At 42.4% G+C, this 24,718-nt stretch overlaps 1 protein-coding gene across 3 annotated transcripts in view; it reads right to left on the bottom strand.

Moving 5' to 3' along the window:
- The window catches only part of PCSK5 (proprotein convertase subtilisin/kexin type 5), a 437,218-nt gene that overhangs the window by 333,135 nt on the left and 79,365 nt on the right, over positions 1 to 24,718 (bottom strand). For all 3 annotated transcript variants that reach the window (XM_044273909.1, XM_044273924.1, XM_044273916.1), the window contains exon 3: positions 20,319 to 20,432. In XM_044273909.1, the coding sequence (XP_044129844.1) occupies positions 20,319 to 20,432 (114 nt within the window). The remainder of the gene's footprint in view (positions 1 to 20,318; positions 20,433 to 24,718) is intronic.

Below are 24,718 nucleotides of genomic sequence, written 5' to 3' on the forward strand. Positions count from 1 at the left end.
TGGAAACTACATGATTTTTGGTTGCTCTATATTTTCCTATTTTGTGAGGCAAGGTAGAAACTCCAAAAAAGTGAGCCCATTTTGGAAAATACACCCCTCAAGGTATTCAAAACTTTCTTAGGAAAATGGAGATTAAATTTCTGAATTTCACTTTTTGGGCAGATTTTCCATTTCCATTTTAATCCATTTTTTCCAAAAACAAAGCAAGGGTTAACAGCCTAACAAAATTCAATATTTATTGGCCTGATTCTGTAGTTTACAGAAACACCCCATATGTGGTTGTAAACTGATGTACAGGCACACGGCAAGGCGCACAAGGAAATAAACGCCATATGGTTTTTGGAAGGCAGATTTCACTAGGATCATTTGAGTTGCCATGTCACATTTGAAGACACCCCGATGCAACCCTAGAGTAGACACTCCAAAAAAATGACCCCATTTTGGAAACTACATGATTTTTGGTTGCTCTATATTATACTTCTTGTGAGGCAAGGTAACAAAAAATAGCTGTTTTGGCACCGTTTTTAATTTTTGTTATTTACAATGTTGATCTGCCAAGTTAGATCATTTGGTAGTTTTATAGAGCAGGTTGTTACGGATGCGGCAATACCTAATACATCACTTTTTTTTTACATTTAACACAATAAAAGCATTTTCGAAACAAAAAAATAAAAATCATGCTTTAGTGTCTCCATAGAGAGAGCCTTAGTTTTTTTAGGGGCTTATTTTTTGCAGGATGAGGTGATGGTTAGATTTTGGTATTATTTTAGGGGGCATATGCCTTTTTGATTGGTGTTGCACTTTTAGTGATGTAAGGTGATTCCTTTTTCAATACAGCACAATACATCTGTATTCTGCTATATTGAACTGTCAGCGTCTTACATTGTAACACGCTAACTGTTGCCTAGGAGACCCAGCCCTGGGGCTGGATCTCCTTGGCTTCCGTAGCTGGCAGTCCTGATGCCTGTTCAAGGCATCAGGGCAGCCATAGCAACCATCGGGTCACCGTAGCACGGGGACCCAATGGGGATGTACAAGCTGCCGCAAACCTCCTGTATGCCGCGGTCAGCCGTGTTTTCACCGATGTTGGCAGAGACAGCAGGGGCCTGGCTGTCAGTATCAGTCGGGCACCTGCTGCTGATCGCGGCAGGGTGTTTGGGGCAACACGGTGCACGGTGCGCTCCTATTCACTTCTATGGGAGCAGCGATTGGTGGTGGACGGACTCCGGGAAATCCGGAGTCCTCCAGCTACAGCTCTCTCCGCTCCGTTCTTGTTGTAGGTGTGGGTCCCAGCGGTGGGACCCACACCTATCAGACAAAGGGGGTATATCCTAGCTATATGCCCCCATTGTCTGAGATGGGAATACCCCTTTAAGACCTTAGCAGATTCATCAACATGGCATGCAACTGAAGAGACCAGTACAATGTTCTTCTGGTGCCCCGGTGTAGATGAATATACTCTATTATGATAGAGTTTCTGTCTCTAAGGGTACAACCACATGGTCAGGTTTCCATGTGCAATTTTGGAAGCCAAAATCAGGAGTGGATCATAAAAGGAGACAAAGTATTAGGGACAGATACAACTTCTTTTGAATACACTCCTGGTTTTGGCTTCCAAAACTACCATAAGGAAATCTGACCATGTGGCTGTACCATAAGAGCAGTAGGGAGGAGAGGAAGGCAGAGATGGAGCTCAGCTGTGTCCTTCTCACAACGTTCATGGTAGAGCTCCTTAAATACAGTAGAACTCAATATAAGGTTGCTTCCATATTACTATAAAAGCTTTTGATTAAGTATCCATATAATAGCCATATGATTTAGACCGCAATGGCGTTATTGAACTGAATATATTTCACCAAATAACTCTACAGATGTATCTTTCCTTACATATTCTCTTGGCTCAACATGTTCCAAGATGTGTGGTGCAAGATTACCACCTTTAAAAAAAAACATGATTTGTCACAAACTACTCAATGGTTGTGATGTAAGCTGCAGCCTTTCAAGGGTGTTGCTAGAATGTCACCATATGGTATTGATTTATTTATTTTTTATGAGAATTTTGAGTCATTAAATAAATTCAAGGAGATGTAAGTGTGGGCATATCTGTATGATGATTTAAGTTCAGTAGATAAAGGTTGGGGGTGTATTGGGAGGTTGTTCACTCCTGGGGACCTTTTCTGCAGATGATGGACCCATGGTGCAAATCATATTTACCTGATTCCCACTGCTGGGTTCCAGCTCCTTTGCTCCCCCAGCTCCGCATAGCTCCTGGGTCTCCCCGGGTCAACATCCAGTTTAACGTGGGGCACGTGATGTCCAGTCACCAGGTGTCATGACGCCTGGGCAATATATCCCCTCTGCGGCCAGTTATACTGGATGCTGACAAGGGGAGACTCTAGACCTGCAGTACCAGAGGGGGAGCAATGGAACTAGAACCCAGCGGCAGGGATCACGTAACTATGATTCCCACTGCAGGTGCGGCCATGCTAGGAGGTCTACAGAAACAGCTTCCAGGGGTGAACAACCACTTTAAAAGGAACATCAGCGAAAATTCTGATCACAAACTATTCTGCCAAACGCATTCCTTAAATATACAAGCTGATGAACGGTATTATATAACTCCCTGTTATAACTAACAGACAATGTACATCGGGTCTTCTTTGAGATTTATGTGAAATACTATAAAAATGTAATCTACATGTAGAACCCTTTAAGTTGTTAATAGCTGAAAACGTTCAGATATTATTTCTCTATATTAGTAAAGAGCTTTTCTGGTATAATTTCTCCCGTGATGCCACGGGAAAATAAATTAGCCACTCTAGTAACAATTAAGCTGGAAAAACAACTTCATATCTATAATTCAAAAGTTCAGCAAACTGAGAAACAAGGAGAACAAACAGCCATCCACCTCAATATAGTATGAAATTAAGCAGTTTTTTCATATAAAGCCCCTAATAGGATAGAAGCTGCTCTTTTATGTGACATGATTAAAAAGCACATTTGATGCGAAGCTGCAAATTAAAAAGGGATATTTGCAAATCTTTAATTGGCTGAGAAAATGCTGATTTAGAGTACCATCACTGTAAATGAAGCTATGTATATGTATCTATCATAGCGTAGGAAATACATTGCCTTGTCCTGCATAGAAGGCAAGTAAAAAGGGGTTTTCTGGTTTAGAAATACTCTGTTCGGGTAATCTGAGTTAATAAAGACTAATTATTGTCCTGGCAAATTGCATTAAAAAACTGCCATTTCCTGGCTGCAGAGAGCCGTTTTAGTGGTGTAAAACACTGTGCCTTGCAGTAACACGCATCGGGAGTCTGCTGTAGTAGTAAAACAATACTGCCAGTCAGTATGACATGTAGATGATAGGAGTCACTCTTAGAATCACTGCACACTTCACTTATTTGGGCAGTTACAGGGCCAAAACTGACCAAGTGTGAACTCAAGCTTACAGGTCAATGTTAGCGTCAAGAAGAAGCGCACTCCTTTTATACCGTCGGCAGCTGGTTCCACATAGATGTCTACAGAACCTGTTCTATTAAAAGATTATACAAGTAGAGCCACCCCCCGACAGAGTGGAGTGGGTGTCAGCAGTAAGTTTGTGTTGACGTAACTTATTATTTTACCATTTCTCTGATCCGTCAGAACAATAACCCCAAAAATACGGATCCTGTCTGTGGAGCATCCATCTTCACTCAGTCAGCATTTGGTCAGTAATCCATCAGTATTGCTAAAGCCCAAAAAAGCAGGAGTGGATCCAAAACAAAGATGACACATGAATGGAATATTTGCATGTCTTATGTGTTTTGTACCCACTACTGCTTTTGGCTACCAAATCATAAGCCAATTCTGATGCAAAATAGGGACCATGTCATGCAGGCCTTACAGCTGTTACATAGATAGGATCTGTTGTGCATCTCATCTTTCCTTCCTTCAGACCAATCAGAAGAGGGGTAAATAAATGATGATGTCAGCCAGGCAGAAAGGCAAAATAGTGATCCAGTTATGAAGTAGGGAGGGTGGGAACAGCATGATAAGTCCACAGAGTGGCCCTATGGCTTAGTGGTGAGGTGGAAGCAGCATGAGGAGACCACAGAGTGGCCAAATGACAGAGTCTGGAGGTGGCAGCAAATCAGGAGGAGGCCACAGAGTGGCACAATGACATTGTGGAGGTGGCAACAGCATCAGGAGGCCACAGAGTGGCAAAATGAAAGAGTGTGGAGGTGGCGGCAGCAGCAGCATCAGGAGGATGCCGCAGAGTGGCACAATGACAGTGTGGAGGTGGCAGCAGCAGCATCAGGAGACCACAGAGTGACCTGGTGACAGAGTGGGGAGGTGGGTGGCAATACCAGTACCAGCTAAAGATGGTGGGTGAAAGAAGGAGCTCTAGGCATCAGATGTGTGGCATAAGGCGGGTGGCAGCATTAGAATAGTAGCTGAGGCAGGTAGCCAGAAGACACCGGTCTCTTTTGTCAAAGTGTTGGTGTGGCACCATGGATGATCTAGTAGTCTGATGCATCAGGCATTGGTGGGTGGAAATCCTGGCTAATCCACGCCTGATTCATCTTGACATAGGTCAGTCTCTCTAGATTTTGGGTGGACAGGCAAGTTCTTCTTGGGGTAACTATGGCCCCCACCGCACTAAACACCCGCTCTGATGACACAATACTGGCCAGGCAGGACAGCTTTTTCCGGGCAAACTCTGCTAGTTGCGGCCAAAAAAACAGTTTGGCTGCCCAGTAGTCCAGCGGACCTTCAATGTGGGGTGGCAGGGTCCTGTCCAAGTATGCCACCACCTGCTAATTCACGTTCTGCTCTAGTCCCCCCTCCCCTAACTCTCTTGTAGTGCAATTGTGTGTGATGACGCAGCATCCCTAACATCATATGAATAATCATTTAAACCCTATCCCCAGGAACACCCAACACCTGAGAATGCCCTCCTCTGGGCAGCGCTCTTTGTCTCTTTGGAAGAATGTCTCTTTGGAAGAATCCTTCAAATTAGGGACTGTTTGCAACTATGCATATCACGCGATTGTAACAGGTTATTGAAGGTGTGAGATATGAAATCTCCATGAATGGCGCATCAACATAGCCGGCAGGAATTAGTTGTTGCAGTTACATGTCATTACATACAAAATGTAAAAGCTACGGGGATGATCAACAGAGACCAAAGGCAAGGACTGAAACTGAATTTCAAAGGTGATTATATTAGAGGTACTAGTATTAACATCATGATCCATGGGTCCATGGGTTTGTCCTGATTCCTGTGGGCTATGCAATTGATAACCTTGTAATATACAGTATTATATACACATACAGTAAAGAACAAAAGTTTGGACACACCTTCTCATTCAAAGAGTTTTCTTTATTTTAATGACTATGGAATTGTAGATTCACACTAAAGGCATCAAAACTATGAATTAACACATGTGGAATTATATACATAACAAAAAAGTGTTAAACAACTGAAAATATGTCATATTCTAGGTTCTTCAAAGTAGCCACCTTTTGCTTTGATTACTGCTTTGCACACTCTTGGCATTCTCTTGATGAGCTTCAAGAGGTAGTCACCTGAAATGGTTTTCACAGTTGTGCCGTGTCTGGTTTAATAAGTGTGATTTCTTGCCTTATAAATGGGTTTGGGACCATCAGTTGCGTTGTGGAGAAGTCAGGTGGATACACAGCTGATAGTCCTACTGAATTTGTATTGTGGCAAGAAAAAAACAGCTAAGTAAAGAAAAACAAGTGACCATCATTACTTTAAGAAATGAAGGTCAGTCAGTCCGAAAAAATGGGAAAACTTTGAAAGTGTCCCCAAGTGCAGTCACAAAAACCATCAAGCGCTACAAAGAAACTGTCTCACATGCGGACCGCCCCAGAAAAGGAAGACCAAGAGTCACCTCTGCTGCGGAGGATAAGTTCATCCGAGTCACCAGCCTCAGAAATCGCAAGTTGACAGCAGCTCAGATTAGAGACCAGGTCAATGCCACACAGAGTTCTAGCAGCAGACATATCTCTAGAACAACTGTTAAGAGGAGGCTGTGTGAATCAGGCCTTCATGGTAGAATATCTGCTAGGAAACCAATGCTAAGGACAGGCAACAAGCAGAAGAGACTTGTTTGGGCTAAAGAACACAAGGAATGGACATTAGACCAGTGGAAATCTGTGCTTTGGTCTGATGAGTCCAAATTTAAGATCTTTGGTTCCAACCACCATGTCTTTGTGCGACGCAGAAAAGGTGAACTGATGGACTCTACATGCCTGGTTCCCACCGTGAAGCATGGAAGAGGAGGTGTGATGGTGTGGGGGTGCTTTGCTGGTGACACTGTTGGGAATTTATTCAAAATTGATGGCATACTGAACCAGCATGGCTACCACAGCATCTTGCAGCGCCATGCTATTCCATCCAGTTTGCGTTTAGTTGGACCATCATTTATTTTTCAACAGGACAATGACCCCAAACACACCTCCAGGCTGTGTAAGGGCTATTTGACCATGAAGGAGAGTGATGGGGTGCTGCGCCAGATGACCTGGCCTCCACAGTCACCGGACCTGAACCCAATCAAGATGGTTTGGGGTGAGCTGGACCGCAGAGTGAAGGCAAAAGGGCCAACAAGTGCTAAGCATCTCTGGAAACTCCTTCAAGACTGTTGGAAGACCATTTCAGGTGACTACCTCTTGAAGCTCATCAAGAGAATGCCAAGAGTGTGCAAAGCAGTAATCAAAGCAAAAGGTGGCTACTTTGAAAAACCTAGAATATGACATATTTTCAGTTGTTTCACACTTTTTTGTTATGTATATAATTCCACATGTGTTAATTCATAGTTTTGATGCCTTCAGTGTGAATCTACAATGTTCATAGTCATAACAATAAAGAAAACTCTTTGAATGAGAAGGTGTGTCCAAACTTTTGGTCTGTACTGTATATATATATATATATATATATATATGAATAATAGAAAAAGTAAGGCAGCACCAACCTATAAACAATACTGTGGGTGCAAGCTCAAAAGGGCAAGCTTATCCAAAAATCCAGTACAAGAAATAGAGCAGAACTCCAGGATAAAAATAGAGCAGCACTCCAGGATAATGTGAAAAATAGTGGTTTATTCACCCATTGGTGACGCAACGTTTCGGCTCCAACATGAAGCCTTTCTCAAGCTTGAGAAAGGCTTCACGTTGGAGCCGAAACGTTGCGTCACCAATGGGTGAATAAACCGCTATTTTCCACATTATCCTGGAGTGCTGCTCTATTTTTACTACATATATACACTCACCTAAAGAATTATTAGGAACACCTGTTCCCTGTTCTATTACTCATTAATGCGATTATCTAGTCAACCACTCACATGGCAGTTGCTTCAATGCATGTAGGGTTGTGGTCCTGGTCAAGACAATCTCCTGAACTCCAAACTGAATGTCAGAATGGGAAAGAAAGGTGATTTAAGCAATTTTTAGCGTGGCATGGTTGTTGGTGCCAGACGGGCCGGTCTGAGTATTTTACAATCTGCTCAGTTACTGGGATATTCACTCACACCCATTTCTAGGGTTTACAAAAAATGGTGTGAAAAGGGAAAAACATCCAGTATGCGGCAGTCCTGTGGGCAAAAATGCCTTGTTGATGCTAGAGGTCAGAGGAGAATGGGCCGACTGATTCAAGCTGATAGAAGAGCAACGTTGACTGAAATAACCACTCGTTACCACCGAGGTATGCAGCAAAGCATTTGTGAAGCCACAACACGCACAACCTTGAGGCAGATGGGCTACAACAGCAGAAGACCCCACCAGGTACCACTCATCTCCACTACAAATAGGAAAAAGAGGCTACAATTTGCACGAGCTCACCAAAATTGGACTGTTGAAGACTGGAAAAATGTTGCCTGGTCTGATGAGTCTCGATTTCTGTTGAGACATTCAAATGGTAGAGTCCAAATTTGGCGTAAACAGAATGAGAACATGTATCTATCATGCCTTGTTACCACTGTGCAGGCTGGTGGTGGTGGTGTAATGGTGTGGGGGATGTTTTCTGGGCACACTTTAGGCCCCTTAGTGCCAATTGGCCATCGTTTAAATGCCACGGGCTACCTGAGCATTGTTTCTGACCATGTCCATCCCTTCATGACCACCATGTACCCATCCTCTGATGGCTACTTCCAGCAGGATAATGCACCATGTCACAAAGCTTGAATCATTTCAAATTGGTTTCTTGAACATGACAATGAGTTCACTGTACTAAAATGGCCCCCACAGTCACCAGATCTCAACCTAATAGAGCATCTTTAGGATGTGGTGGAACGGGAGCTTCGTGCTCTGGATGTGCATCCCTCAAATCTCCATCAATTGCAAGATGCTAACCTATCAATATGGGCCAACATTTCTAAAGAATGCTATCAGCACCTTGTTGAATCAATGCCACGTAGAATTAAGGCAGTTCTGAAGGCAAAAGGGGGTCCAACACCGTATTAGTATGGTGTTCCTAATAATTCTTTAGGTGAGTGTATATATATATATATATATATATATGTGTGTGTGTGAAACTTGAATAATTAGAATATCATGCAAAAGTTCATTTATTTCAGCAATGAAAACTTATAAGATGAAACTAATATATGAGATAGACTCATTACATGCAAAGCGAGATATTTCAAGCCTTTATTTGTTATAATTTGGATGATTATGGTTTACAGCTTAGGCTGCTTTCACACTAGCGTTCGGGTTTCCGTTCGTGAGCTCCGTTTGAAGGAGCTCACGAGCGGACCCGAACGCAGCCGTCCAGCCCTGATGCAGTCTGAATGGAGGCGGATCCGCTCAGACTGCATCAGTCTGGCGGCGTTCAGCCTCCGCTCCGCTCGCCTCCGCACGGACAGGCGGACAGCTGAACGCTGCTTGCAGCGTTCGGGTGTCCGCCTGGCCGTGCGGAGGCGTGCGGATCCGGGCGGATCCGTCCAGACTTTCAATGTAAGTCAATGGGGACGGATCCGTTTGAAGATGCCACAATGTGGCTCAATCTTCAAGCGGATCCGTCCCCCATTGACTTTACATTGAAAGTCTGGACGGATCCGTACTAGGCTATTTTCACACTTAGCTGTTCTATGCTAAAAATAATGCAGACGGATCCGTACTGAACGGAGCCTCCGTCTGCATTATTATGGGCGGATCCGTTCAGAACGGATCCGCCCGAACGCTAGTGTGAAAGTAGCCTAATGAAAGCCCCAAATTCACAATCTCAGAAAAAAAATTGAATATTACATGAAATCAATAAAAAAGGATGTTAAATAGAAAAATGTAGGACCTCTGAAAAGTATAATCATGCATATGTACTCAGTACTTGGTTTGGGCCCCTTTTGCATCAATTACTGCCTCAATGCGGCGTGGCATGAATTCTATCAGTCTATGGCACTGCTGAGGTGTTATGGAAGACCAGGATGCTTCAATAGCAGCCTTCAGCTCTTCTGCATTGTTCGGTCTCATGTCTCTCATCTTCCTCTTGGCAATGCCCACAGATTCTCTATGGGGTTCAGGTCAGGCAAGTTTGCTGGCCAATCAAGCACAGTAATCCCATGGTCATTGAACCAGGTTTTGGTACTTTTAGCAGTGTGGGCAGGTGCCAAGTCCTGCTAGAAAATGAAGTCACCATCTCCATAAAGCTGGTCTGCGGAAGGAAGTATGAAGTGCTCCAAATTTTTCTGGTAGACGGCTGCGTTGACTCTGGTCTTAAAGGGCTTCTGTCACCCCACTAAACCGTTTTTTTTAACTTATAATCCCTATAGTGCGATTTCTGCATACATAAGCTAAATAATCATTTCGGTTCAGTAGAATTTGTTAAAAATGTAATTTTAAAATATGCAAATGACCTTGCTACCAGCAAGTAGGGCGGCTACTTGCTGGTAGCAGCCGCATCCTCCGATCCTAAAGACGCCCCCTCCGCATGTTGATTGACAGGGCCAGGGAACGGGATCGTCCTCTGCTGGCCCTGTTTGAATTCAAAATATCGCGCCTGCGCCGTACCTGTCTTCAATCGGCGCAGGCGCACTGACAGGCGGCCGCTCGCTCAGCAGCTCCATCCTCAATGCGCCGATGACGTCACATCTACACCCGGCGCAGGCGCATTGAGGATGGAGCGGTCTCAGTGCACCTGCGCCGATTGAAGACAGATACGGCGCAGGCGCAATATTTAGAATTCAAACAGGGCCAGCAGAGAACGATCTTGTTCCCTGGCCCTGTCAATCAACATGCGGAGGGGGCGTCTTTAGGATCGGAGGATGCGGCTGCTACCAGCAAGTAGCCGCCCTACTTGCTGGTAGCAAGGTAATTTGCATATTTTAAAATTACGTTTTTAACAAATTCTACTAGACTGAAATGATTATTTAGCTTATGTATGCAGAAATCGCACAATAGGGATTATAAGTAAACCAAAAAAAAAAAAAAAACGGTTTAGTGGGGTGACAGAAGCCCTTTAATGAAGCGCAGTGGACCAACACCAGCAGATGACATGGCTCCCCAAATCAACACAAACTGTGGAAACTTCACACTGGACTTCAAGCATCTTGCATTGCGTGCATCTCCATTCTTCCTCCAGACTCTGGGTCCTTGGTTTCCAAATGAGATGCAAAAGTTGCTCTCATCAGAAAAAAGGACTTTGGACCACTGAGCCCAGGTAAGACACTTCTGACATTGTTTGTTGTTCAGGAGATGCTTGACAAGAGGAATACGACATTTGAAGCCCATGTCCAGGATCCGTCTGTGTTTGGTGGCTCTTGATGCACTAACTCCAGCCTCAGTCCACTCCTTGTGAAAGTCCCCAACACTTTTGAATGGCCTTTTCCTGGCAATCCTCTCCAGGCTGCGGTCATCCCTGCTGCTTGTGCACCTTTTTCTTCCACACTTGTCCCTTCCACATAACTTTCTATTAATGTGCTTGATACAGCACTTTGGGAACATCCAACTTCTTTTGCAATTACCTTTTGAGGTTTTCCCTCCTTATGGAGGGTGTCAATGATGGTTTCCTGCACAACTGTCAGGTCAGAAGTCTTTCCCATGATTGTGATTCCTACTGAACCAGACTGAGAGACAATTTAAAGGCTCAGGTACCTTTGCTCAGGGGATATGGATTAATTAGCTGACTAGAGTGTGACACTGAGCCTAGCATATTGAACCTTTCACAATATTCTAATTTTCTGAGATTGTGAATTTGGGGTTTTCATAAGCGGTAAGCCATAATCATCCAAATTCTAACAAATAAAGGCTTGAAATATCTCACTTTGCATGTAATGAGTCTATCTCATATGTTAGTTTCACCTTTTACGTTGCATTACTGAAATAAATGAACTTTGCACAATATTCAAATTTTTCGAGTTTCACCTGTATATATAAACATTTTATTTGTGTGCTATGTCTTCCATTTGTATTTATATTATCATAGGCAATAGTAATACAATTGTGAGAACCAACATAACATTGTGAGGAGTAAAGCCTTGGCTGCTGCGTCAGTTCTTGAGATTCATCCAGCTTTGCATTCCAGATGGAGACAGTGCTGATGATTTATGTGCGTGCTGAGCTAAGTCTAAACAGTATTTACACATTTCTGAAATAGGGTATTTTTCAACTAGACATTTTACTGAAAACTAGAATGTACCATTAATCATGAGGAACCCCTACCAATATTAGGTTAATGACTAAAGCATTTGATAAATATATCAACACTATGCTGTTAAGAGCCCTTTTTCCTTAAAGGGGTTATCCCATGAAAAGTACTGCTATGCAATGAATAGGGCATTTCAAATGAAGTGTGGCTGCAGAATACATGTACATTACAATTTCCTCTCTGGTAGCACCCCCTACTGTTTCATCTGTGGTCAAAATTCTGGCCCACCTTCTCCGGCTTTCTGTAGTGGACTAAGGCCCCCTTCGCATATGTCCTGCAGTCAGGTTCTAGCATGAAGTAGAAAACGCTGGAGGAGAACTGAAGCCAGAGCTGATACCATAGTTTTCTACAGGATAGTTCTCATACATCCAGCGCATCAGTTGTGACGCAAGATGCCAAATAGCGCCAGACAGAAAAACGCTGCATGCTTGTTTTTTCTTGCCGGCTCTATCAGTGAAGTGCTGAGCACATATAATAGTTGGGTCTGGCTCCAGGCCTAAAACAGCTGGACAAACATAACTAATATATGTGAAGTGGACCTAACATGCTCAGCGCTTTCCCTGCTCCCTTCTCCTCCCCTCAGTGCTGGCGGAGAGATCTCATAGACAAGCAGATGAAGAGGCTCAGACTGGCAAAAACAAAATGCAGAATACAAAATGATAGCTGTGATGTGATTGGTTGCTATGGGTATCGAAGTCTGTTTTTCCCTTAGACAGTTTCATAAGTCTGGAGGATTGGGGGTGCAAAACTGGAGGATTGGGGGTGCAATACATACCATAGCGCTATTAATTAGTGGAATTGGTGAGCTGTGTTTGGCGGGCACTTTTTGATGCAAGGGAGGAAGACAGGAGAAGAGGTTAACAAGAGAAGAATGCAACACACTCCTGGGAGATGCAGTTGCTTAATCCGTTAGTGACTGCCAATACTCCTTTTTATGGAGGTCACTAACAGGTCCTAGGCTAGACCGCCACTTTTTTATGGCAGCCTAGACTGAACGATAGCTCCTGCTCTAACTGATCGGATTGGCCAAAGCATTGATCCGAGCAATTTAACCCTTTAGATGCCAAGGTCAATAGCGACTTTTGCATCTAAGTGGCTTCTTATGCATGGCCCTTCTGTAACGACCCGCACTACACAATTATCTGGTAATTTATCCTGCACGGTAAAAAAGAAACAAAAAAGCAATGCCAGAATTGCTGTTTTTTTATTATTTGCCACCAAAAATGGCATAAAAAGCAATGTTATGCAGCCCAAAATGATACTAATCAAAAGTATGTTGTCCTGCAAAAATCAAGCCCTCACACAGCTCTGTAGAAAGAAAAATAAAAAAAAGTTATGGGTCTTGGGATGCAGCAATGCTACAATATTTTCTATTAAAAAGAAAAGGCTTTTTTGTGTAAAAGTAATAAAACTTAATACCTAACATAAAAACCATAACTATATGTATATGGTATCACTATACAGGGAGTGCAGAATTATTAGGCAAATTAGTATTTTGACCACATCATCCTCTTTATGCATGTTGTCTTACTCCAAGCTGTATAGGCTCGAAAGCCTACCACCAATTAAGCATATTAGGTGATGTGCATCTCTGTAATGAGAAGGGGTGTGGTCTAATGACATCAACACCCTATATCAGGTGTGCATAATTATTAGGCAACTTCCTTTCCTTTGGCAAAATGGGTCAAAAGAAGGACTTGACAGGCTCAGAAAAGGCAAAAATAGTGAGATATCTTGCAGAGGGATGCAGCACTCTTAAAATTGCAAAGCTTCTGAAGCGTGATCATCGAACAATCAAGCGTTTCATTCAAAATAGTCAACAGGGTCGCAAGAAGCGTGTGGAAAAACCAAGGCGCAAAATAACTGCCCATGAACTGAGAAAAGTCAAGCGTGCCACTTGCCACCAGTTTGGCCATATTTTAGAGCTGCAACATCACTGGAGTGCCCAAAAGCACAAGGTGTGCAATACTCAGAGACATGGCCAAGGTAAGAAAGGCTGAAAGACGACCACCACTGAACAAGACACACAAGCTGAAACGTCAAGACTGGGCCAAGAAATATCTCAAGACTGATTTTTCAAAGGTTTTATGGACTGATGAAATGAGAGTGAGTCTTGATGGGCCAGATGGATAGGCCCGTGGCTGGATTGGTAAAGGGCAGAGAGCTCCAGTCCGACTCAGACGCCAGCAAGGTGGAGGTGGAGTACTGGTTTGGGCTGGTATCATCAAAGATGAGCTTGTGGGGCCTTTTCGGGTTGAGGATGGAGTCAAGCTCAACTACTAGTCCTACTGCCAGTTTCTGGAAGACACCTTCTTCAAGCAGTGGTACAGGAAGAAGTCTGCATCCTTCAAGAAAAACATGATTTTCATGCAGGACAATGCTCCATCCCACGCGTCCAAGTACTCCACAGCGTAGCTGGCAAGAAAGGGTATAAAAGAAGAAAATCTAATGACATGGCCTCCTTGTTCACCTGATCTGAACCCCCATTGAGAACCTGTGGTCCATCATCAAATGTGAGATTTACAAGGAGGGAAAACAGTACACCTCTCTGAACAGTGTATGGGAGGCTGTGGTTGCTGCTGCACGCAATGTTGATGGTGAACAGATCAAAACACTGACAGAATCCATGGATGGCAGGCTTTTGAGTGTCCTTGCAAAGAAAGGTGGCTATATTGGTCACTGATTTGTTTTTGTTTTGTTTTTGAATGACAGAAATGTATATTTGTGAATGTTGAGATGTTATATTGGTTTCACTGGTAAAAATAAATAATTGAAATGGGTATATATTTGTTTTTTGTTAAGTTGCCTAATAATTATGCACAGTAATAGTCACCTGCACACACAGATATCCCCCTAAAATAGCTAAAACTAAAAACAAACTAAAAACTACTTCCAAACATATTCAGCTTTGATATTAATGAGCTTTTTGGGTTCATTGAGAACATGGTTGTTGTTCAATAATAAAATTAATCCTCAAAAATACAACTTGCCTAATAATTCTGCACTCCCTGTAATCGTACTGAGAGTAAAGTTATCATAGAAAATTAATGCCGCAAAATTTATAAAAGCACAATGGCAATATTGCAGTTTTTTTCCTATTACGATCCAGAAAAAGATAATAACAGTTAACCAGTACATTATATGTACCCCAAAATTGGGGCCACTAAAAACTACAACTTGCCCTGTAAAAAAACAGGCCCTCATAGGTATAGAAAGAAATAAAACAAGTTATAGCTCTTCACTAAAGCCCAAAACAGGCTGGTCACTAAAGGGTTAATGTGGCATGTGGCGAGCTGCTTCCCACACACAGTACCTAAAGAGTCCAGAACTGCAGAGGGGTGAGTAATGAAGGCAAATGTGTAAATGGTGAAAATTACACAGGAGAGCATTGATTTAGTTGAAATAATGATGTGCATTACTCCACATATTTGATTTTAGACTCTTAAGAGTGGGTTCACATCTGCGTTCTGGATTCCGTTATGGCTTTCCGTTATAACATGGTTATAATGGAAAATAACGGAATCCATAAGAGGGAAGTCAAAACGGAAGCCTTTAAGAGGCATTCCGTTTTGATCCGTCTTAATAGAAGTCTATGGGAATCATAACGCATCCGTCTGGTTCCCGTTATGCAAGACGGAAAACAAAGTCCTGTCGACAGGACTTTTTTCTCCGTTCTGCAAACCAGAAATAGGACGGATCATTATGATTCCCATAGACTTCTATTAAAACGGAATGACTTTTAAAGGCTTCCGTTTTGCATTCCGTCATAATACAGAATGGATCTGTCCTTGCGTCTTATGGATTCCGTTATTTTCCGTTATCACCATGTTAAAACGGAAAGCCATAATGGAATCCAGGACGCAGATGTGGTGAATGCACCTTAATTTGTGGATAACCCCTTTATTACACTGGACTAACTTTGCATGGTTGTTTACAGGGCTATTCCCACCAGAGAAATTGATGGTATAGTTCTAGGATGTCAGCCACATTTGTGTGGCCACCCGCCATTCGCTGCTGTGGGAAATAGCTGAATGCTCGCTTGACTATTTTCAGAAGCCAAATACTTGGAGCACTACTTTTGTAACACCCCTGTGCTCTGCACACTCCCCCTTTCGTTGATTGACAGGGCTAGTCATCAGCATGCTGAGGGCAGAGCTGTGTCCTAGCGCTGTGTTCTAGCATATACACTACTTACTATAGCCTTACCATGTTGAGAATAGAGGTTTTCTATGCCTAGAAAGCTAATGCATATTACAGGTTTATTCAAAATAATACACTGATATTGCAAAATGTTGAAAAGTGTGTTTCATCCTTTGCCTTTTGGAGATTATTACATCTTCAACGTGGTTAACTGTTTACAGTAACAGTAATTTTTTACCAGGGGTGCCCAAACTTTTGCATGCCACTGTATAAGGGATAATGTCAATCACTGTGTGTTGGCAGGGGAGGCCTGACTCCAGACTCATTACAGCTAAAAGTAGATCCCATGCAAGGACTGATATAAGTAATCACAATCTTCTACTACACGCTTTTGTAGGTATCTACAAATATAGATAACTACACATCTGTCACATATTGCACCTTTTCTGTGCTCCTGGGTAGATTTTAGAATACAACATGTCATAAATCCCAACTTAGACAACTCTACAAAACTTTCTAGAACTTTACATAATGGTGAATGCGAGTCAATGAAAAAGTTAAATGTGCAGGAAGAGGAAATCATTTACCTCCTGCTGAACTTGCCATCATTTGTCATATAAGATATGATATTTGTCTAGCCTGTCCTTCGATAGCAGTACATCTGTATTTATTCATTCCATAGCAGTCGACTGCCATAGTGCTGCCATCGTCAAAGCACAGCCTTTCCATTGTCACAGAATTTTCTCTCCTCTCAGACTGTACTGCACCATCCTGACATCTCTGAGAGAATTCATCAAGGTTTGCAAAAAGTAGAATTGGGAAACTGATGTGTGACAGCAACTGATCGCTTTCAAATGCATGGAGACATGCCATTTATATGAAAATGTGAAATATACCTTTGTGTCTGCTCCACTTTTACTTGTAGATTCTAAACCGTGACAGGAATATGACAAGGACACCGCAATCTTTCCTCCTTGACTGACGCCATGATGTTGTGGCTGCTTACAGATCATATGCACCAATCTCTTTACATCTTGTGTATGCCCATAATGTCTCCCAGCTTAGATTAAAGGGGTTATCCAACCCCTATAATGACCCCCCAACGCCTGGGCCCCTTGTATAAATTATACTTACCTGCTCCCTGGCACCCGCGTTGCTCCGGATCTCTGCACAGCTGCCATTGGCATCTCCCCGTCGCGTGGATCAAAACGTCCGGTGAAGGGGCGAGCAGCCAATAGCAGGCAGCGATGGGGATGAGCCTCCCTAGCATTGTCTAGAGAGATGCGGTGTTGCCATTGCAGGGATCCGGAGCGATGTGGGTCCCGGGGAGCAGGTAAGTCTAATGAATACGAGGAGCTCGGGCATTGGGGGTCATTATAGGGGTTGGATAACACCTTTAATATGTTCATGTGGATTCATAGTGTCCACAGTGACCATTTCGATATCCATAATGGATCGCTTTCTATACGTTGCAATATGACATTTTACAACATATCCACTAATGAATTCAGCTAATGCCACTTCACAAAGTATTTGGCTAATTTTCATGTATTCATACATGACAAGCACACATATATTGTTGCTGACACATACACCAGGCCATTTCCCCAATGGATGTAATATTCTCTTCGTGATATGCAATGATTTCAATCCCTCTAGGTCTTAACAGATGTACATTGTCGAGCAGATATACCAAACCATCACATCTGCAAACCTGAAGTAGGGAGGTCTCGCGCTCCATATTTACCAAGAAGCTGAAATACATATTGAAGCACCCCTAAGGGTGTGGCCACATGGTCAGGTTTCTGCAGAGTAGTATCAGTTCTGTATACTTAACCTCCTTTCATGATCCTGATATTGGTTATCAAAACTTCATGCAGAAACCTGACCGTGTGGCCGTACCCCAAAGGTAAAAAAAAAAGACATAAAAAAAAAGATCAACAGTGCTACTAATATCACCTATTAATCATAATTGCCCTCTATGAAGAATGGCTACTGAGGAGACTTTTAAAAATTGGCTTTACATTCAAACTATAGCATTCTCCAATAGACAGTCTAGTACTAGTGTATAAATAGCGTAAGGACTATAAAGAGAGGCAGACTGCCGCATAGATAATGCTTTTGAGTGCCCCCACAAAAAGTGCCATCATAAACTAAACTCCCACAAACTGTGCCACCCAACATGTGATAAAAGATAAGACACAGAATTGGACAAGTGACTACCAGTAGCTTATTCCCCTCTCCACATTCAGAACACATGCACACTTGGCTAAGCCGAGCATGCATGGGTATGGAGGAGTCCGGAGAAATATCACTAGGTCGAAAGAGCAACTATCTAAGGCTACTTTCACACTAGCGTTTAAGTTTTCTGGGCAATACCGGGGGGTCAATACGGGGGGAAAAAACACGCTTCAGTTTTGTCCCCATTGAACTGAACAGAACGGAGTGCTCCAAAATGCATTCCGTTCCGTTTAGCTGCGTTCCTATAACGGAGAGAAAACCGCAACATGTTGTAGTTTGCTTTATGTCCTGGGATGCGGAGCAACACGGATCCGGCATGACCCCCAAAGCAAGTCAATGGAGACTGAACCGTTTTCTCTGACACAATCCGACCCAATAGAAAACTGATCCGTTCCCCTATTGACTATCAATGGAGTTCATGAAGGATCCATCTTGTCTATGCTAAAGATAATACAACCAGATCTGTTCATAACGGATGCAGACGGTTGTATTATCAGTAACAGAAGCGTTTTTGTTGAACCCTGCCGGATCCAGTAAAAACGCTAGTGTGAAAGTAGCCTTAAATGTATGTTTAGCTTTATATGTCCGTTGGCCAAATTCTCTCTCTCTTGGCTGAGCTTTGATTTAGACTAGGAAAAAGTTTATAGGCTATTGCCAGAAGAGTCAGCAGCAGCCTGTCTCATGTGGATCAGGCATGTTGGTCCATCCTGAAATTGTCAGGCTTGCTGCACATACTAATGACTCTCTGAGGAGCTTGGATGTGGTGGGGAATGTGGCAGAGATCTGTTTATCGGTGCACAGGATATTACGTTTGTCTATGCTTGTTTTGGAACTATCTTTATACATGTTCAGACTTTGAGTTTTATTCTTGCCCTGCTTATCCCACTACAGAAACACCAACACATTCAGATGTTATTTAAAATCTCCTTTAGATTCTTGCATTTGAATTTTCTGCAGTTACCAGGAATTGCTACTTTTTGAAAACTAAGGGTCCATTCACACATCCGTAGAATGGGTCCGCATCCGTTCCGCAATTGTGCGGAACAGGTGCGGACCCATTCATTCTACATGGGGCCGGAATAAAAAAAATAATAGAGCATGTCCTATTCTTATCTGCAATTGCGGACAAGAATAGGCATTTCTATGGGGGTGGCGGCCGGGTGTATTGTGGATCCGCAATGCACTACAGACGTCTGAATGGAGCCTAAGGAATACCCTTTCACATCAATCGGGGAGAGCTGCAGCAGTAATAAAAGGCAAAAACGGAAGCAGCTAACATCTCCTAGAACAAGCAAAAAAAAGGCAACCACTTGTTAATATTGAAAAACATTTTTATGTTACTGGTGTCATTTTCTCAAGATGTGAACCTACCCTGAGAGATATTTTACATAAGGTATATACTAGCTGGGTGTTGTTAGGGGCAGTGTCTTTATAACTAGCTGGGTGGGAGGAGCTATATACTAGCTGGGTGTTGTTAGAGGCAGTGACAGGGGAGTGTCTGTAACTAGCTGGGTGGGAGGAGCTATATACTAGCTGGGTGTTGTTAGGGGCAGTGTCTATATAACTAGCTAGGTGGGAGGCGCTATATACTAGCTGGGTGTTGTTAGGGGCATTGTCTATATAACTAGCTAGGTGGGAGGCGCTATATACTAGCTGGGTGCTGTTAGGGGCAGTGTCTATATAACTAGCTGGGTGGAAGGAGCTATATACTAGCTGGGTGTTGTTAGGGGCAGTGACAGGGGAGTGTCTTTGTAACTAGCTTGGTGGGAGGAGCTATATACTAGCTGGGTGTTGTTACGGGCAGTGACAGGGGAGTGTCTTTGTAACTAGCTGGGTGGGAGGAGCTATATACTGGCTGGGTGCCGTTACGGGCAGTGACAGGGGAGTGTCTGTAACTAGCTGGGCGGTGCTGAAGCTGTGGCAGAGAAAGAAGAAGTGCATCATGGGTTTGGTTGGATCCAGCAAAAGGAAGTGTTACATACAGGATGCAATAAACCAGAACGATTCATGGAGAAAACAGATCAAGAGAGTTTGAATTGAAAAAAATAAAAATGCATGGGGAAGATGTACACGAAATAAGCAATTCTATTATTATATCTGTTAAATACCATAGTCGTCCCAGAAAATGCCCTTGAATGAATGTTGTAGATAGCACCAGGAGGATGATACCACATAATATCTTGTACCATAAGAACGTACATTTTCATAGGTATACATCAATACTTAGAAGGGTCACGTATCTTCCCATGTAGAAAGAAATATAAGCAGAACATTTTGCTGAAATACTTACAATGTACCACATGCTTGGCCACTTGGGATCGTTGAAATAGGCCGAATGAATATTACTATCTTTATAATCCCTTTTCGTCCTTTTTTTAACAACCTGCTGTTCTATCCACTCCACCTGCCGAGAAAACAGAAGGTGTGTTACACTCTGCAATTGCATGACATGTTTAGGCGCATAGGACATTTTATCTTGACTCCATTCAGGGTTTTTAAGTAACAGGCATACTTTTCATGTGGGTTTAAAACCCAAATATCTTTCTTAGCATCCCATTTTTAAGGAAATAAAATAAAACTTTGTAGTTTACTAGTTTAAAAAAATGTACAGCCATTTCACAAATCAACATGATCTCACAGGCTGAGGAAAGGGCTGCAGTGCTGACTCAAGTGCTGACGCCCTTTACAAAACCTGATCTTTGGGGTCTAGAAGTCAGACCCCCACCAATCTGTCCAATCCTTAACTTATACAGAATCTCTTCCCATAAATCTGTATATTGTTTTAAATATATATGTAAAAAATGTGAACAACAGTTTTACTGAATTAATATTTGGAAATGTAATAGATTGAAGCCATAGGCCCAAATAATATAGTACCTTCTTTAGTGTCCGAAAAAGATTTTGTGTAGATTCAAAGAAACTTTTGTATGGATGCTCAATTGCAAAGGCCAAAACCAGTATATGATAATGTAATAAATGCTATACAATCAGGCAAGAATGCCACCATTAAAAGGGGTGTCTCACTTCAGCATTTATCATGTAGAGAAAGGTTATACAAGGCACTTACTAATGTATTGTGATTATCCATATTGCTTCCTTTGCGGGCTTTAATCAGTTTTCCATCACATTATGCAACTCTCATTTCCATTGTTACGACCACCCAGTAATCCAGCAATGGTGGCCGTGCTTGCACACTGTAGAAAAAAGTGCAGACCTCTGATGGCTAGGACCACAGAAGTGCACAAAGGCCAGCGCTTTTTCCTATAGTGTGCAAGCACGGCCACTGCTGCTGGATTGCAGGGTGGTTGTAACCATGGAAACGAGCAATGTATAATGTGATGGAAAAATGAATCAAACAAGCAAAGGAAGCAATATGGACAATCACAATACATTAGTAAGTGCCTTGTATTAACTATGAAGTGGGGGCCATTATATCTATGGGGGCATATATATACTGAGGACACTGTGGGGGCATATATGCTCCTGGGGGCACTATGGTAGGCCATTTATAATACTTGTGGCATTATTGGGGGCCATTTGTTATAGTGGGGGTACTATTGGGGCCCATTTCTAATATTGGCTGCACTATGGGGAGCTATTGATAATACTAGGGCCACTATGGGGGGCCATTTATAATACAGGGGGTACTGCAGGGGTTGGGATTAAAAAACAAACTATGAAGTCCATCAGTTTCTAATAGTCATTATAATTGCTGTTAAAAACTGATGCAAAATGGATGCAGAGCAGCCATTAATACCTGACGGATAGCCAGAAAATGGATGCACACACTGATGACAAATGGTCATGGAAAACTAACAGTGTATCCATTTTTACTGACTGTGTTTTTCACTTCATGTGAATGTACCTTTTTATATGGGATGAACTATTGGAATCTAGATTGGTGTACAATAGAACTGGCTTAGCTTCCCATAGCAACCAATCAAATTCCACCTTTCATTTTTCAGAGCTCCTTTGGAAAATGGAAGATTCTGATTGGTTGCTATGGGCAAATAAGCCAGTTCTACTTTACACCAGTTTGATAAATCTCTACCAATGTTCATAGATCAGATTATTGCACGTAGGCAAATAGGGCTTTGCTAAAGTTGGGCACATATAGTATCTTAGATAGCGGTCAGCTATTCATTTCCAACTGTCCACCCATACATAGACACTGCTGCCTCGAGCATACACATGTTTTCTGTAGTAAGAGGGTAATAAACCACAGACACCTCAGGCAGATCTTTATCTACCAAGAGAACAATAAGGCTACTTTCACATCTGCGGCACGGAGAACCGGCTGCCTGATCCGGCAGAGACTGCATAAAATGCAGTGTGCAGAGGTTTGTGTCCAGCCAATTCTTGGACTTTTTCTCGAAATGCGGCTGGATCTCCGCTGGACTCCATTCCGTTTGCATCCGGATCTGGAGAATTCTGCCAGGCTGTTCTCTGGAATCCATGCCACTGATGTGAAAGTAGCCAAAGATTGAACGTATTGAAATCCAATATGGATGGCTCTCTTTCAACTGTCATCAGGGTAGTCAGGACAACCCCATACACATTAGATCATTGGCCGTTCCCACTGGCAGACATGGCTGACATTTGTCTAATGTGAATGGCCAACTTAACCCAATAATCAGCTGTTATGGTTGGAAGAAGCCATTGCGGCTGTTGCAGGGAAATTGCAGTATTACATGGCAGCCAATGAAATGGATGGCGATATATTCAATGCATTGACAGGTCACAGCCACTCTTACTGAGAAGTGTGTTGTTCTGGGACTTAAAAGTAGTCCTGAGCAGGAGTCTTACTCTATGATGTGAGTATGTCCTCACAGAACACACAGACAAGGGCTTTTTAGGACAACCCCTTTAAAGCTCCCAAGTCAAAATATTGCAAAGAGCAACTTGTACTGATGAAAGGCTGGCAAAAAGATGGACTACTTTTTAGCATACAGGTAGGTGTAAACTTTAGCTTTTGTACCAGTGCACACAATTGATAATTATTACATTTCTCAACCACAAAGATGAAATCACAAATTATAAAGAACTCTTCTCCAAACAATATAGCAGCTCAGTATTCATCTGTAGAAGAATTACTCTTAGCTGTTATCTCAGGGAAACAGTTAACTCTCTATCACAGCCTGAAACTAATTTCAAAGAGCAAATTCACAGAGGACAGACCGAAAGGAAAAATAATAATTCAAAGCTGTGTGTGATTATTTGTCATGATTCACTCAATTAAGCTTTCAGACACAGCATTGTCTGAATGGAGGCATTTTTCAGAACTTAAAGACCACGCACACCAGGGTACAGAACTCCAAGCTCATTTCTTTAAAGAATTCTACAGTAATGGAAACACTAAATCTATAGGTCAAATGCACTTTTGAAAATGCGTTTCTGCTCAAGGACTCAATTACCAATGTGTGTAGATAATGAAAAATACAAGCTTCAACCCCACTTCATGTGACCTCATGAGACATATAATTATTCTATTCGGGGTCATTGTTGCACGGTCTTATATAGTAACAAAATCTACACAGTCCATTGGAGATTACCGTACCATGCCATAACAGTATGTTCAGCCAATACACTATACTCAGGCACCATTTACCTAGCATACTATTAACAAAACTTGGTTTGGTTCTGCATCAATGACTACTGGAAATTTCATGCACTCCACAACAAATGGAAATTGTAAGGTAGTACGTGTCAAATATGAAAGGTCTGTGGCTTGTCTATGTTCTATAGATAAATCAGGAATGAATTATTTAATGAACCAGTCAATACCTCTGAGCCGTCTTAGAGAACATATAACTTCCAACATGAATTTGCAACCTATTATATCATTTGAAAGGGGTTTTCCAAGAGATTGGCTGCTTCCACCACTATGTTTCACTATATGGATGGTACTGGGAAGTGCCTGGTTTCCTCCAAACATGACGCTTAGAATTGAGGTTCATCAAACTAGATAATCTTGTTTATCACAGTCTAAGAGTCTTTTAAGTGCTTTTTTGCAAACTCTCATGTGTCTTTTACAGAGGAAAGGCTTCTCTCTGGCCACTGTGCCATAAAGCCCAGACTGGTGGAATGAAGCAGTTATGGTTGACCTTCTGGAAGGTTCTCTCATCTGCACACAGGATCTTTGGAGCTCAGTCAGAGTGACCATACGGTCCTTGATAACCTCTCTTACCAAGGCCCTTTTCCCCTGATTACTTAGTTTGGTGGCAGACAGCTCTAGGAAGAGACCTGGTTGTTCCAAACATCTTCCATTTAAGAATTATAGAGACCACTGTGCTTTTGGGAACGTTCAATATACAATTTTCTGTATCCTTCTCCAGATCTGTACCTCCACACTATCATGTCTCTGAGCTCTACAGGCAGTTCTTTATTCCTGGCTTGGTCTCAGCTGTGAGACCTTATATAGACAGGGTTGTGTCTTTTGAAGTCATGCCCAATCAACTGAATTTACCACAGGTGGACTCCAACCAAGGTGCAGAAACATCTCGAAGATGATGAAGAGAAATGGGAAGAAGGTCTGAATAATTATGTCCAGGTCAAATTTTTATTTTATCTTTTTAATAAATTTGCAAACATTAGAGGGGCAAAGGTTTAAAAGTAATATCAGGAAGTATTACTTTACTGAGAGAGTAGTGGATGCATGGAATAGCCTTCCTGCAGAAGTGGTAGCTGCAA

The sequence above is a fragment of the Bufo gargarizans genome, chromosome 1 (assembly GCF_014858855.1).
Source record: "Bufo gargarizans isolate SCDJY-AF-19 chromosome 1, ASM1485885v1, whole genome shotgun sequence".
In the NCBI taxonomy this organism is placed as follows: Eukaryota; Metazoa; Chordata; class Amphibia; order Anura; family Bufonidae; genus Bufo; species Bufo gargarizans.